Raw genomic sequence first — 16,673 nt, 5'->3', positions numbered from 1 at the left:
CACCGAACAGGCAGCAGCCAGCCCTGGCTCTACCGAGCAGCGGACCTGAGGCGATAGTGCCTAATTCTTCCCTTACATATTGCAGCCAATCACAGCGAGGCCCGTTTGGCGCCAAATTGTCCTGCCGGAAACTATCGCGAGAGTCCGAAGAGACGCTCTCGGCGAATTGAAAACGGATGGCGTCGCCATGCTCCGGGACGTCACGTGACTCAGTTACTACGGTCTCCATTTTGCGAGCAGAAACGGGTGTCGGGTTGGGCACGGGGGAGCGCTCTCTCCCCTCCGGCTTCATACCATAGTTATGGCCGTTATGCGGCTGCTTACGGCGGGCAGCGTCAGATGGGGTCGCCTCGGCGCCCCCTCACATCTGAATTGTGAAATAAATGTTAGTCTCTTAAGGCGCGAGTGGGCCTCGTTTTTATTCTCCTTCAAGCTAAGCGGCATCTTGATAGAAAGATGCTAGACGGAGGTGGGGCCAGGGAGTCACAAAGAGGTTTGATGCAAGACAAGATGGCTGGCCGCGGAAAGCCAGTGAAGTGGCATCTGTCAGACTACGGGCAGCCAATTGCAAACCACCTCTGCTCGTCTCTTCCGGGAAAACGCCGGATGTGGGCGCCTTAAGCCCTCGTCAATTTAGTCCGCCTCCTTCCAGCTCTCGCGAGAGATCGGAGCGCGCGGCAGTGGGGGGCGTGGCCCGTTGCCTTTAGCAACCACCGTAGCAACCGGTCTGCGGAGGACGCGTCGCTAGGGTTGCCTTCTCTTCGCGCTGCCCGTCTGTCTCCCGGCCACCCGACTCCCGACTTCCCGCCCGCCATGCGCAAAGTGGACCATGTGCCCGACCTGGCCGAGGCGGCGAAGCTGCAGCGGCGGCGTTTCAGAGAGCTGCAGCGGCAGAGCCGGGTGTTTGATACCCGAACCCGGACAATCGGGGTGAGGGATGGACGGAAGGACCACCGGCCTAGTCCTTTCCCGAAGAGGGGGCCGCGGCGTCCGGGAGGGGAGAATGTTTCAAGGGCGGCGTGGATTGAGGCGGGGGTGAGATGGGCTGGCTGCAGCCCTGGTCAGAGTCCCCGCCTTGATCTGTGCTTTATTTAGCCGGCTTTACTGCTCTGGGAGATTCCCTCCCGTGGGACCTTGTTGTCAGTCGCAGGACGAACGAAGTTTGAGTCCAGACTGTGGCACCTTTAAGACCAACCAAGTTTTATTTAAGGTATGAACTTTCGTGCGCACGCACACTTCCTCGGATACATTGAAATGGAAGTTAACAGTTCTATAGACACAGATGCCTCTACCTAGGTGAACAGCAAATTAGCATACAACGTAATGAATACGTTTTGACGTATGCAAAGGGAAGGTGGCAATAACAAGCTAAGTTGTTTGGCCTTTGCATATGTCAAAACGGCTTCATTAAGTTGTATGCTAACTTGCAGTTCATCAGTGAAGAGGCATCTACCTATATATATGTGGAGGGGTCGTTTTGTAGAAAAACAGGTGGTGGAGCTCATCCAGGGATTGTTATGCAGCTGCACCTACTATTCAGTGGACAAGGTGAGGAGGGGGAACCATCAGAAAAGTTCAGGAGCTGTGCTGCTGTGAGCTCCTGCTGAATTCAAGTCCTGTGTGTGTATCTGTTTTAATGCATCTTAGGAAGTGTGCGTGTACACAAAAGCTCATACCTTAAATAAAACTTGGTTGGTCTTAAAGGTGTCACTGAACGCTAACTTTGTTCTATTGCTTCAGGCCAACACAGCTGCCCACTTGTATCTACCTACAGGAAGAGTCAGCTCTTCCCCTGGCCAGGAAGTGTTGTTTGAGTAGCCAAAGGGCTTCTTTGAACAGACAGGAGGGAATCTCCTATCTGAACAGATCAGAATCCAGTACAAGGAGTTATGGCAGACTATTTTGTCTCTGCCCCAGGCTGTTTCCTCAATAAGGCAGTTCATATGTTTCCCTTGCATTCATTTTCTACAGCCACATGGTACTATTTGAATATCTATTTAAGGCATTCATTTTCCTCCCTTTTCAAGGACTTGGCAGCTCGCAGATATAGATAGAAGCAAAAGCAAACCCAACCAATAAAAATCCAGAGTATAAAATTCCAAATCAGAAAGCAACCCAGAAGATCCTCAGAACAGTCATCAGGCTAGGAGCAGATTGTAAGAGCAATGAAAAAGATCAGCCCCCTACTTAAATGGCTGGGTAAAAACAAATGTTTTGGCTTGCTGCCTAAAAGAGATTAGGACAGGCTACCCTCAAGCAGGAAAAAAAATCCATATTCAAGGTGCTACCATGGAAGAAACCTTTTCTGAATATCTAAAAGATTCCAAATAATGGCAATTTTAACATGGAAAATGAAAGTGACTTTTTAAAAAATGTTAAAATTACAGAGATTTAGTTCAGCCATTTAGATTAAGATTATTCAATTTGCCCCCAAGAAGCTTAAAGCTGTGCACATGGCATTGTCCACTTTCATATTTCTAGCTGTTTTGCAAGCTGAGCAGGTCAACTGAGCTTCATGTAGACTAGAAAGATTCGTGAAACAAAACCAAGTGTCAGTGACAAAGATTCATTCTTATATTTTGTGTCTGTGTTCCTGGAACCATGACTAGGCAGAAGTTCTTTGAAGTACATACATGTGCTTAAGGATGCACATCTGTTCATATTTTACCTGTTTGCTCCAATAAATGCAGTGAACACAGTTATGTAAAGAATAAAGTCACTCTAGAAGCTTTTAGACCATGCACTAGTGGCTTTCACTGCAAATGTTAACCCAAAGACAAATACATTCATGTATATAGCAAGTAGTCCTGATTCCAAAGTAATGTCTGCAGGCATGAAGTATTGTTACCTTTCTTCGGCAATCTATCTCAGAAAAGTTACACGAAATCATCTGTTCCGCATAACTGCTCACTGGGCCACTTCTGAGCAGCATTCCTTGAGCGCTTGTATGATAGGCAGAAATCAGCGTAATTATAGTAATAATTTTAAACAAATTGTATTCAGGCTTACAGATTGTAACCAGGGTTTCTTTTTTGTGTACTCAAGGTCGATCTGGAAGGTCTAGATACCCAAGTCAAAGATAAAAGAATTCAAGATGCAACTCAAAGAGCATGGGATGAATCAATCGGTATATTATAGAGGAATTTTTTTTCCTTTTTCATATTTTTCTGGAAAATCTACATTACTGTTTGCAAAAAATATATTTTATTTTGTCGTTTATATTCTGCCTTTCTCCCCAATGGGGACCCAAATTGGCTTACATTGTTAGCCTCCATATTATCCTTACCAACAACCCAGTAATGTAGGTTAGGCTAGTAGTGGGTGACTGATCCAAAGTCATCCAGCAATCTTCCAGGGTAGAGTGGAGATTTGAACATGGGTCTCCAGATAATTGCCCAACGCTTTAACTATACCACACTGGCTTCAGTTTGTCTCTTGGCATCTTCCCCCTTTCCCAATCTGTAGATGTGTTACTCTGGAGAGAAAATGCAGGAGTTTTCAAGATAAAAGTGCATGACTAAGGCAGCAGTTGTCCTGTTTAGACACCAGTACAAGTCGTTCCTTGTTCACAGGGTTTGCAACAGAAGTAAGGGCATCTAACCACGGACTAAAACTGGTTTCATACTCCTTTCCTGGGGCAATCATTGTTCTGTCAGAGGAACTAGTGATCTCTGCCACAATGCTCAGCAGCAGCACACTGCAGTTCTCAAGATCTCATGAGAGTTCAGCTAGTATAAAATGAATATGTTTGTGGTGTAAGTATGCCCTCTGTTGCTCCAATATCAGAGGCCAACTGTGAATGTGTGTTACAGCCCAATTGCCCAAGGTTTTGGTTTTTTAAAGAAAAGACATCGTCAGTAAGGTATTGCTTAACTCTGGTCGCCTACAGAATTGCATGACTTTGCAAAGACCTGGAATTTCTTGGGAAGGTTGTGTGGGTGTGGATGTGTGTGGCATCTTATGAAAAATTAGACAGTGTTAATGAAACCCCTCCAGTTGCTGCCTCTCTGTTCTCCATTTTATTGAAAAGGAATAGTCATTGAGGTATTACATGCTATCAGCCTTGCAGTGTATGCAAAAGATTGAATAGCATTGTACAGCCACGGGATGCAGCTCATCCCTCCATACAGCAGGCCAGGGGTCTGCATAAGTCTCTCACAATTGCTTCACATCTTCAGCTTCCCACTTTTTTTTAAAAAACCCAGTACATTTCCCTGAATAGTAGGAAGATCCAAGGGCAGGCAGCTTTTTATAGTCTTTTTCCTTCTGAAACAGGTATTGAAATCTTAAGTGTTTTTGTAATGTTTCTTTGCTTGCAAATCTACAAGTTAAACAAGGGGGAGCAGGCAGATGCCCAGTGATGATCTTTAAAACATCATCCATCCCCCACCCCCAGCAAACAATATGTTCTGGAATACCTCTCTCACCTCCATTCCCTTGAGTGAGTTTTAAGCACACATAATGTACACATAATGCTATATGAGAGTGTAGCTCATCAAGATGAATAATTTTCCCTTACAAAAAGTTGCTGCTAAGGCACACATCCCCTTGTGGTCAATATGGCACATTTAACTGGTCACTAGTCATCTGAAGTACTGAAAAATATTTGCATTTGTTGTCAACTTTATTTCTGTGGAGATAAGTTAGTCATCGTAATTATCTTCCTATGTTGCTTGATTACTTTGTCACTCAAAAGCTGCCACATTTCTTTGCTCACCAGTAACATTTCAAATATATCACTTTTGTATTTTTTCCATTTTAAAAAAAAGAGACCCAAAAGATTGTGGTGGTGGATGCGGAAAACCCATATGGTGTCGCCTTCTCTCCGTAGAGTGATAAGAATTAATACATTTTATCATTCTCAGAATCACTTGTGATTCATTGGATGTTAGCCAAAATTGCTTATTAAGCTTGCAACTGACTTATTGATAATTTTGAAGGGCAATTAGCAACAGTTTTGTTTCTTCTGGAGTTTGAACACAAACTTTATTTTAATCTAGCTGGAGAAATGAAGCAAAATGACAAGATCATGTGCATTTTAAGTCAGCGACAGAAAAAAGACACTGTAAATCTAGAAAAAGCTATCAATGAGTTTCGCCAGAATTATCAGCAGCCAGAAACACGGCGTGAATTTGATTTGTCTGATCCTCAATCCCTAAAGAAAGATGCACCTGCTCGTGTGGCAGACAGTGACCCTCGATGTACAGTGTCCGGCTTGCAGAAATTTATGGGAGAAGATCTAAACAGTGAGAATAGGAAGAGATTTCAGCAGGAGCAGACAAGGGAATGGCTTCTGGAACAACATAAAGACTGGACTAATGCACTGGCAGATCGAAAATTTGCAGGTAATATGTGAGAACATTTGAAAAGAGCACAGTATGTTGGTGACCAAAGTGTTACCTATTAGTTATGTAGAAGATAGGGCACAGAGGAAAGCCATATCCATCAGCATCTTTAGGCTTAGGGTACACCTTTATGCCCAACCTGCAACACTGGTTCTGTTTTTATTGTTTTTTTAATCTCTGGATGTTGTTCCCTCTTCTGTACATGGCTACCAAATGCAGAAGAGCACTAGGCTCCTGAAGAGAAAATTTGGCAAGTGCAACATATTGACTGATTTCCCACTAAACGTACGCCGCTCTCACTCTCCTCTTCTCCATGGGGCTGTGCTGGATTTTGCACAAACTGCCCCAGACCAGCGAGTTGCTCCACCTCTCCAAGTTCCCTTCGCAGCAGGCAGGATCCTCTGAAAACCGGTTCTCTGTCTGCCACGGAGGGAACTTGAAAAGGGGCGAGGCAGCTTGTGTGAAATCCAGCAGCAGCCCCACAGGGAAAAGACCAAAACAAGGTGAGTGGAAAATCGGTCATTGTCTATGATGAAAAAAACTACATTTGCTGAGGGCTTTTTTAAATCTCTTCTGCACAAGCATTTAACTGTAAAAGGGCACTGTCCTCTTTTCCTCTGTCTTTCTGGTCAGCATAGACAACGCGTAACTGCAGTTAGACTTAACCGAGGCTTGTTGCCTTACAATGCAAGTCAGCAGGCTTAGAAGAATGTAGCTTTCTTTAGGAGATATGATTAATCTGGGATACAATCTCAGTTGTACAGTTTAAGGATGGTCTAGTTTGCCAAATTAAGGCCGCTTTGCCAGTTTGCAAGTAGAAAAGCAGGGGAAATGTTTTTAGTTGTGTTTGCATGGGAGAGGTATAATGCTTAATGCTAAACAAAACATGGTTTGCTTGAGATGTTAGTTCCCATATCCTGTTCTTTAAATCTTGACTAAGTTCAGACACAATGTTGAATCCAGGGTTAAAGAAAAACATCATTAAAAGTTAGGTCTTCATAGACCACCCCTCCTTTTTCTCTTTCTATTTCATTTAATAGTGGTGGTACCAATGTTGTGATGCACTTTTGATTGGGATACATTTGTGGGTCCTTGTCTAGGGATAAAAAAAAATAAACTAGAGTACGTGTTTGCAAACGTGCTCCCGATCTGTTCACAAAGCTACTTCAAGCTTCAGAGTTAACATGCTGCTCCGTACCAGTTTCTCCCAGGGATGTCAGTGCCAACTTTTTAATTTAAGTGTGTATATATTTGTGAGAGACAGCAACAGTGTTCAGGGTTGAGTGGGGTTTTTTTTACACATCTATGATTTGGGATTAATTGACACTTGGTTACATTGGCTATGTGTCACTGTGTGTCATCTTGGATTGGAGTTGGAGATCCTCCTCAATCCTGTCTTGTTACTCAGGGGTCTTGCCTCGCCTCTGCTACAGACACCACTGCCCTCAGATAAGGAGGAGAAGAGGTTTGTGGACAGCCTCCCTCCCTCTAGCACCTATCTTGACTGGAGTCGGAGGTTCATTGTTTCCTCTTTGGCTACCTTACGACCCATTTTGAAGCAAGCATGGTAAAGAGTGTATACTCTCTGCCCTTTCACAAAATTGCTGTCTATTGTGAGACACTGGGAGTCACTCCAGAGCTGCAGTAGGAGCTGCACTCGGCCCTTGCTTCTCACCTGTCCCCTGACTGCCACCACTCAGCTGATGTGGTAGCGTTACAGAGATCGATGGCCCTGGGTTGTCAGACAGCGACTGTTGCTAGTATAGATCGGGGTAGCCAATGGTAGCTCTCCAGATGTTTTTTGCCTACAACTCCCATCAGCCCCAGCCAGCATGGCCAATGGCTGGGGCTGATGGGAGTTGTAGGCAAAAAACATCTGGAGAGCTACCGCTGGCCACCCTTGGTATAGATGGTTGAACAAATGGGAGCTTGACAGTTTCAGCGAAACTTATATTTGCTCTTTTTCAGCAATGTACTCACCCTACATCCTTGAGAGTGAGCTTATGCCCCGAATTAAAAGTTATAAGATGAAGAACAAACAGGCATGCTGCAATTATTTCTGTGGGTAATTCATTCTAAGCTCAGAGGCATTTATATCATGCTTTTTAAAGGGAACAAATTAGATGGTTTTGATGCAGTCATGTCATTTTCATGTACTTGGAACTATAAAAGGTGACCATTCCCAAAACAACCTGAATCTCTCCGGTGTGGGTTGTGTGAGACTATATAATCTATATGAAAGTGCTTTTGTGAGAATCTTAGAAAATGTATTCATTTTTTTAAAAATTAAGATAAGCATGATATGAGATAATATATATGCTTTTCTGTTTCTTATTTCATTGACATGCAAGTGTTTTTTTGTATCACTGTGATTCTTTTTTGTATTTAATCATTTCAAGAGTGATTAATTTTAAATAAAAATCTTAAACAATACAGAATAATGCTTCAGAGGATTATCTTATCCCTTTGTAACCTCACAATACCTTTATGAGTTTGGCTAGACCAAGGGTAAGCGCCACATAGAATAAGGTAGGGCTTTTTTTCTGGAAAAAGAGGTGCTGGAACTCTCAAGTGGGAAATGAAGGAGAAACACAGAGGTGCCCCCATGAACCTTTAAACGTTTTTTGAGAATTTTGTTTCCGCAGAGAGGTTCTGGAACGCTCTTCTACCCAGGCAGATGGAACCATAGAGTTGGAAGGGACTTCCAGGGTCATCTAATCCAACCCCCTGCACAATACAGGAAATTCACAAATACCTCCCCCTATGTTTGAGATGTTTGAGAGCTGTAAGACATGAACATCAGATGCTTGAGAGCCACAAGGCAGGCAGGAAGGAAGGCAAAATGAGTGGGAGGGAGAGGTGGAAAGAAAGCTAGTTTAACTTTAAATGCCTTCTCCAGGCTGGCTGATGGGGTAGTGAGAGCCAGTTTGATGTAGTGGTTAAGTATGCGGATTCTTATCTGAGAGAACCGGGTTTGATTCCCTACTCCTTCTCTTGCAGCTGCTGGAGTGGCTTCGGGTCAGCCATAGCTCTGGCAGAGGTTGTCCTTGAAAGAGCAGCTGCTGTGAGAGCCCTCTCAGTCCCACCCACCTCACAGGGTGTCTGTTGTGGGGGGAGAAGATATAGGAGATTGTAAGCCGCTCTGAGTCTCTGATTTAGAGAGAAGGGCAGGGTATAAATCTGCAGTCTTCTTCTTTGAGAACCACACAATATGTGTGAAAGAGCCACATGTTGCTCCCAAGTCACAGTTTGGCCACCCCTGGGCTAGACCAGAGGAGTCATACTCTTGAAGGTCGCCAATTGATCTTCATGCAAATGGGGATTTGGACCCAGATTTAGGTAGTCCAACTGCACAGACTTTTTTCCAACCTAAACTTGCCAGATGGGTTGTTTGCGAAGCTGCAACATCAATCTAAGCTTTTCAAAAGAAAAGCAGCAGGTTATAAACATAACAGCTTGTTTTCTACAGCATGACATTTGGATGTGCAATTTTGTTTCACTAATTCAGATGGTCTGCATGATGTACACAGATTGGAGCTTGACCGAAAGGCTATGGAACTTCAGCGGATAGATGAAGAAACAAGACGAGCCATTTGTGTCACCACTAAAGAATTCAACAGAACACAGGTATATCTATGGAAGAAGGAAACTGAGATGGAATCTGAGCTTTGTCCCTGTCTTCTTCCCCATCCCATTCCTCTAGCCAGTGACAGATTTTAGCTTGTAATCCCCACCCCATCCCTGATCGGTATTTTTGTTTGTAATTGTGTCAACCCCCCTGCATATTGATGGAATTCTATAAAGAAAGACTGGTGATCTTTTTCCGGATTCCAAACAATAGAGCTCCATAAGCAAGATGCTGCGGGGGAGTGGGGGGGAAACGTTTTAAATTGCTGTGTTAAAAACGTATTTTAAATGTAAAAATTCTTTTCCCCAGGTTATTCTTCTCTGTCGCCAAGTAATCACTAAACATGAAGCTTTTAACACTTCATATTTAGCGTCCTTACTTGGCAGTAAGAGTTTCACACTTCAGCCCATTTGTGCCTAAGTTGATTGTCGTTCCTATATGAGTCCATGTAGGCTAGCGACAGAATATTAAAACTTGGATTGCATAGACCCAGGTTCACATTTTTCTTCAGCCCTGGAGGTGGCTGGAGGATGTGGGTGAGTTAGAGCTGAACTCACAGGGCTGTTGTGTTGATAAGCAGAATGCTATTTTAGGCTACTCTGAGGTTCTTGGAGGATGAGCAGCCTCGTCCACCTTATTCCAAGGGTGCTGTTGATGTTCTGAACCGGTGCTTGGAGTTAGTAGTAGTCTGGATGAGAGTGAACAAACTGAAACTTAATCTAAACAAGACAGGTTCTCTTGAGTTAGTAGAAAGACAGAGTGCTTGACATAGCAATCACCTTAGAAAACCAGCTAGCTGCTGTGGTCTGGAATGCTCTTGCCCAGCTTTGGCTGGCGCATCAGCTGTGCTCAGTCAGATCTAGCCGCAGTGATCCATCCCTTAGTTACATCTAGAATGGACTATTGCAATGCAGTGTACTTGGGGCTATCCTTGAAGAGTGTTCAGAAGCTGCAGATAGTGCAGAAGGTGGCAGCTAGTCTGCTGGTTGGGGCCAGCTATCAGGAGCATGTGGGCAGGAACATATAGGAGAAGACGGTCTTTCAGATACCCTAGCTCCAAGCCATGTAGAAGCTTTAAAGACAAAACCAACATCTTGAATTGGACTCAGGAACGGATTGGTAGCTAGGGTAATTGCTGTACTATTGGGGCCACACCACAGGAGTAAAGTCAGTGGGATGGAACCTGTTTGTGGAGCCCTCCAAAGTTCCGTTATGACTGTGCTCTTTAGTTTTTATATTAGGCTACTGAGTGAGGTCATATGGTTCTTTAGTTGTAGTCTGATGAAATAGGGAGAAATTGTTCTCTGTATCTACCTTCTCTACCTCATAATTGTATAAACCTCTATCATTCCTGCCCCACCCCCCACTCTGTTATTCTTGTGGTTTGGCTTAATTTTAAATGGGGATGAGAACTAAGGATATAACAGGCAGAATGTAGCATAGTATAAAGGTAAAGGTGATAGTTCATTGACAACAGCATACAGTTTGAGAAATCCCTTATGCCAACATAAGGGATGCCAACGTAAGAGATGTTGACCATTTTTCCTATGTGGTTTGTTTTTCTCCTGTTCTTAAGGCCATTGAATCTGTAGAAAAAAGGAAACTAGAAAAGCGGCAAGAACTAGAAGATAACGTAGCTGAGATTTCAAATATGCTGAAAGGAGACCTGCTATCTGAAAATCCACAGCAAGCTATCAGCTCCTTTGCACCTAATCGAGTGATTACTGACCGATGGAAAGGGATGAGTCAAGATCAGCTGAAAGAAATACGAGACATTCAGCTGCAACAAGTCCTGGAGAAGCTGGTATTTGCTATTATGTTCCTTCTACTGAGAAAAAATCTATTGGGTGGCATCCAGGCCTGGAGGTTTGCTGGTGTTCCTTCAGCCTCTTCTGATTTCTGGAAAGGCCACTCCTAGGGTTGCAGGATTCATGCAGAGAAACAGTCATGTGGCTGGTGAGCTGGAATGAGAAGGGGCAAGCAGAGTTGTGCTTCTGGAAGAGGAAGGTGGAATGATTTCTCCCCCAGCCCCCCAACCCATGGTGCAATTCCTCCAAGGGTTTTCTGCAAGCCTGAGAATGATCTTCCAAGAGGATGTAGGGACTACAAGAAGAGATGAGTGCAGTGAAGCTCCATATTACCTGCATGGAGTGGTAGGACGTTTTCATACGCATTTTCATAGGGTTGGAGGTGTTTTTTGCCAGTGTGTTTTTGAAAGCTTTTTAAATGACTACCAGGAATCTATCTGGGGGTATCTAGGGGTGGGGGGCCCCTGTTTTTTTGAGATAGAGGCCCCAATATTTCAGTGCAGCTTCTGGTGCCTCTCCTCTTCAGGGGGTCCAATTCTATGGGCCCTCAAAGAAGGTGCCCCTCATCCTCCATTGTTTCAAATGGGGGGGGGGGGGACAGCAAAAATGGTATTTTCCAGGGGTTTTTTTTTACTTGGATAGAACTAAATGCACATCCCAGTCCTGATCTCTGGAGCAGCTGAAAACGAGTGTGTTGATCCTGTCTCCCTTCAGACTTCTCTGCTTCAAGCTAAACATTACCAGTTCCTTCAACTTTTCCTCATAGCACTTGTTTTGAAGACATTCAGCTGTCTTCTTTGCCATTCCAGTTTGACTACATCTACCTATAAGTGGACAGTCATGAAATTATTCTTTCTGGTCAGATTGCTCTTGCCATTAGGACATTTCTTTGGAAGTTCAGCCAACAGTCCAATTTGATTTGTGTGTGTTTGTGTAGTGATATCACTCTACCAGCTTATATTCAGCAAGCCCAAGAGTCCTTTCATTGGCACCGGTCTTCTGATGAAGGAGCTTAAACAGGGAGCTAAAGGCTGGATTCAGTGCCCCCTGCCCCTTTGATTGGTGCTGTTGTAGATAATCTGGCTTCCCAGTTTCTGGACCAGATTCTGTAGCTTAAAAGAAAGCATGCACAACATCCATTTGCACAGATTTCTTCATTTAGCTAGGAAACTCTGGCTGCTATTTTGAAGAAAGCACAAATGCTCTGTTTTTCGTAGAGGCTGGAGGAAGAGGAGCGTCAGAGGAAGGCAGAGTGGGACAGGCAACGCATCCAGGCTGCCCGAGCAGAATTGCTTTACGAGCGCCATCAGCAACGCCAGAATCGAGAGCTTCGGAGAGCCCTGGATAACCATAATGCTCAGCTCTCCCAGGATCAGAAAATGAGGTAGGGAGTGTAGGAGCAGAAGGGGCATGTCACACTGGCGCCTGCAATTGGCAGGCTGTGTAGAGCTGCCCGATTGGTCAGGTCTGATTAAAAGGCAGTGGCTCTTGCCTTCCACCTTTATGTGATCAATGGAACTGTGGATTCTTAGCTGCTGTTCCTCAAGCTGCAACTCAAAACCTTTTTGGCTTATTTATTTTGATATCTATATGCCCCATATTCTCCATAGTGGGACCCAAGGGGGAATTTAGTATTGTTCTCACCTCCTTCATCTTATGTTCCCAACAGCAGCTCTGTGGGGTAAGATAGGCCAAGGTAGAGCAAGTAGCCCAAAGTGACCCAGTTAGCTTCCATGGCAGAGCAGGAATGCGAACCAGAATTTAGCCTGATACATGAACCCATGCTGATTCTCAGGCTTGTGACCTCTGGGAACTTGTCCTGGACATACCTCAACAAGTCCACCATCAGATATGGCAGCCTGTGACCACATCCTGGCCTTGGCAAGGGGGCAGCTATTCCATTTGATGAAATATGCTGTTCTTGGTTCAAAATGGTCAGCCCAGTGGGATTCTGAAGAGCCTGCTATACTGTAACTTCATCATGTTGTCATAATATACAGTAACAATACTGTAAATTCATCATTTTGCCATAACATAAAGTAATAATAGTATTTTATGATGATACGAAGAACCAAAAGGAACTTACTGCCTATTACTATCCTACCCCTTTGGCATAAGACTGTGGATAAGTGGCATATGCCCCAGAGTCGGTCTTAATCACTAGGCAAATCACGAGTTGGCGAACCATCGAAAGGGAAGTGGTTTGTAGAATACCATTTGTTTATTAGTTGCCTTCCAGCAATTAAGTGGCCTGTGATCAAATGGGTAGCCGTGTTTGTCCATAGCAGTAGAAAAGAGTAAGAAGAAGAAGATGATATTGGATTTATATCCCGCCCTCCACTCCAAAGAGTCTCAGAGCGGCTCACAATCTCCTTTATCTTCCTCCCCCACACAAACACCCTGTGAGGTGGGTGGGGCTGAGAGGGCTCTCACAGCAGCTGCCCTTTCAAGGACAACCTCTGCCAGAGCTATGGTTGACCCAAGGCCATTCCAGCAGGTGCAAGTGGAGGAGTGGGGAATCAAACCCGGTTCTCCCAGATAAGAGTCCGCGCACTTAACCACTACACCAAACTATACACCAAAGAGTATAGTAGCATCTTAAAGATGGACAAAATTTGTGGCAGGGGATGAGCTTTCATGAGTCTCTGCTCACTTCTTCAAGTGGCCTATGGTAAAAGCTGGACAAGTAACCAGTTACCATGGGCTTCAGAATCAGAGAAGTGATCAGAACTCCTTTTGAGTTTGTGCTTCTTTTGTCCAGGAATGGCAGTGATTGAAGAAAGAATGGTGCATCTCCTAAGGGAGGGAGGAACAATTGTAGCAGCAGACTGCATGGGAAAGGCTTCTCATTCAGAATGTGAATGTGAAGATGCAGGTCTGGCGTAGAACAAGCACTCATCAAGGCTGGTGCTTAATGTGCAGGGTATAGAAGGGGTGCAAGCTCTACCTTACTCCCTCCGCCACACAGAGAAACTCCCAGGCAAGCTCTAGGACAGTGCCCAGGTATTGGCAGGGAGCTCCTGTTGGCATAATCTCCTCCCCCTTTTTTAAAGGGAAAGAATCCTGTAAATGGAACACCTTGCGCAATCAAGGCGCTTGTGTGACACACCCAGCTGGAAACTGATGCTGTCTGTATGGTACTGGTTCAAGCGACCCTTACTGTTCCTCCGCTGTATAAAATCTGGTGCTGGATAGAGGTACAGCGACTAGGCGGAGCCTCCAAATGGCCATGGAGATTCAGAGTGTTACATGTGCCACTCCAACAGGAGATATCCTCTGAGTTGCTGGTGGCAGTGGTTACTGCAGTGCTTGTTTTCGGGGCACCTCCCAGGAGTAAGAGAAAGGAGTGGCATCACCAAGTGGAGACTTGGGACAACCATGAGGCTTCCTGGCCTTCCAGTGACTGTGAAGGAATGGGACCTGAATGTCCATTCCTTCACTGACATAAATTAATTTTCCCATTAGTGAGAAATTGATCCAGTCCAAAGGTCTCTTGATGCCGAAGAGCTGGCACCAAATCATGACCTTTACCATTAGCTGTCTTAGAAGAGTGTTGCAGAGTTTTATTCAGCCCAAACCTTCCTTTGCTTTGTGGAGAGCCTTGTTTTCTTCAGATGCCTCTGTCCAGGGGGAAACAGAATTGTAGCAGGCCTTTGGTGTTTACTGCAAGACTCTAGGGATTTTTAAGGGCGTTTCACACAGTGTGGATATTCGAAATAAAATTTTGCAGCAAATGGGGAGTTTTTTTGTTACAAACCACACTTTGTTCCAGAGACAGAAATATTTTACTGTCTGGTGTGCAATCAAAAAGAAAAAAATCCCAAACAAAAAACCAGCAATATTTATGTACTAAAGATTTGATCTCCAAAACTTCCCACATTTACTAATTGAAAATGTTTCTCTTGCAGGAGAGCTGCCCTCGATGAAGAAGTATATGCCAATTTTCCATCTGGACAGTATTACACACAGTTTAATACAATTAGCCGGTGATGCTGGCACCAGTATTCATTTTTAGATTTATATCTCTAGTGTTGCTTATGGAAATATTTGAAGAAAGTAAACATGTAACAGAGAGATCATAATGTCAGCACAGTTTTTCTTGGCAAGTGAAAATTTTGAAACTCTGGAGACCTTTTTATTCTGTAATGAACAACAGTTATAGGGATGCAGACTCGAACAAAATCTGAATCAGCTCAGAACTTATGAAAAAGGCATGGACAATACAGCAAGCTGAGGATTACAGGTCTGCCCTGACTTTTGTGTATTTAGGTCCTAAGTGGTGGGCTGGGCATGTAACACAGAATGTGTCTTATTTGAGTTCATTTGAATTGCTTAGTGTATTAAATGTACTTCTCTACAAGATATTTTCTCAATAGTGCTCACTTTTAGACTCACTTTTAACCTTGATGTTGCTGCTGCTGCAGGCATCAGTGCCCAGTTCCCTCTCCTCTCCTTATTTAGCCCCTGCGGTAACATATTCACACTGCACTTGCTCAACTGTGTTCCACATCATTAGGTTCTGCTGGAGGGACTCATTGGGTAATTGATGTATGTCATAGGAAGAGATGGAGATATCATTTTTGGTGGTAATCCCCTCCCATTCATAATGTGTAATTTTGCCCACTATATAAGAACTCCTTAAGTACAAATATAAAGGTAAAGGAAAGGTCCCCTGTGCAAACACCAGTCATTTCCGACTCTGGGGTGACGTTGCTTTCACAACATTTTCACAGCAGAGTTTTTACGGGATGGTTTGCCATTGCTTTCCCCAGTCATCTACACTTTCCCCCCAGCAAGCTGGGTACTCATTTTACTGACCTCGGAAGGATGGAAGGCTGAGTCAACCTCGAGCTGGCTACCTAAACCCAGCTTCCGCCAGGATCGAACTCAGGTCATGAGCAGAGCTTAGGACTGCAATACTGCAGCTTTACCACTCTGCAGCGTGGGGTGCTTAAGTACAAATATATAAACTGGCAATAGAACCATACCTTTCCCTCTTCCAGGGAAAAGATGTCTTAAGGCACTTGCAGGGGGAGGTTCCTTTTCCATTCAGAGTCATTTCATAGAGCTGGTCTAAGCATGAAGTGGAATGAGGTGATGGTCTTCTGTCAGAATTCACTGTGCCCTTTCAGATTGCAGTTCCCTTTGCTTGCAGAGCTTTGCAGGTTCAATTCCTAGCATCTCCATTTAAAAGGAACAGATAGTGAAAGTCCTCTGCCTGAGAACCTACAGTGCTGTTGCCAGTTAGAGGAGACAAGACTGGCCTTAATAAACCAGTGGTCTGACTCTGGAGAAGGCAGCTTCATGTCCAAGTGAAAACTTTGAGCCCTGGCCTAAGCCACACTTTCTGGGCTTGGTTCAGATTTAGGAGAAGACTCATCAGAGGATAAACAAGAGGACCTGGGGACCATCCTGGAGGAAGATCAGAGCCTTTGAACCCCTGGACTCTGAGGCCTTGGCTGAGGGACTTGCTGATGATGCTTCAGCTCCAGATCATGAAGAAGTCAGCCCTCTTCCCTATGGAGATAGATAACAAACCATCAGCTCTCCAGGTTCTCTTTCCACCTGCCAGGAGTGGCAAAGATGGGCCCATGAAGAGGCAGCACAATGGCAAGGAGATGCCAGGTTTCTGTCCCATTCTCCCAGCAGTATCCAGCTATCACCTTCACACAGTAAACATGATGAACGTGTTCTCTCCTGTGTCTGATCATATTCCCTTAGAGTTTCCCAGCACTCGCATGCTAACCATCTACCAAACCTCTTCATTGGCCCAAGTTCCTTGATAAACTAAGGCGCACTCCAGGCTCCACAAGAGGGAGGAGGATGCTCTGGAGCAATCACGTCCACTGGCTGGGCTGCCACTGTTAACTGTTAACCAGGGCTGCCACTGTT

The 16,673-nt window shown here is 44.5% G+C and overlaps 1 protein-coding gene across 1 annotated transcript; it reads left to right on the top strand.

Annotated features, from left to right (window-relative positions):
* The first annotated feature begins 244 nt into the window (after positions 1-244).
* RIBC2 (RIB43A domain with coiled-coils 2) lies at positions 245-15,143 on the top strand. The gene is made up of 7 exons (XM_060254349.1): positions 245-930; positions 3,046-3,127; positions 5,001-5,345; positions 8,854-8,972; positions 10,550-10,777; positions 11,999-12,165; positions 14,690-15,143. Exons 1-7 carry the CDS (start codon positions 814-816, stop codon positions 14,769-14,771), a joined length of 1,140 nt encoding a protein of 379 aa, XP_060110332.1. The 5' UTR covers positions 245-813; the 3' UTR covers positions 14,772-15,143.
* The last annotated feature ends 1,530 nt before the right edge of the window (positions 15,144-16,673 follow it).

The sequence above is a fragment of the Heteronotia binoei genome, chromosome 14, assembly GCF_032191835.1.
Source record: "Heteronotia binoei isolate CCM8104 ecotype False Entrance Well chromosome 14, APGP_CSIRO_Hbin_v1, whole genome shotgun sequence".
Lineage (NCBI taxonomy): Eukaryota > Metazoa > Chordata > Lepidosauria > Squamata > Gekkonidae > Heteronotia > Heteronotia binoei.
The sequence above is the reverse complement of the archived record's forward strand: the minus strand, read 5'-3'. Positions and strand labels throughout refer to the sequence as shown.

Bases quoted from the DNA above. Each gene is read 5' to 3' on its own strand.
- RIBC2 (XM_060254349.1), top strand. From the start codon at position 814: ATGCGCAAAGTGGACCATGTGCCCGACCTGGCCGAGGCGGCGAAGCTG. The intron at 931-3,045 runs GTGAGGGATGGA...TGTGTACTCAAG, and splicing joins CCCGAACCCGGACAATCGGG to GTCGATCTGGAAGGTCTAGA. The intron at 5,346-8,853 runs GTAATATGTGAG...TCACTAATTCAG, and splicing joins GGCAGATCGAAAATTTGCAG to ATGGTCTGCATGATGTACAC.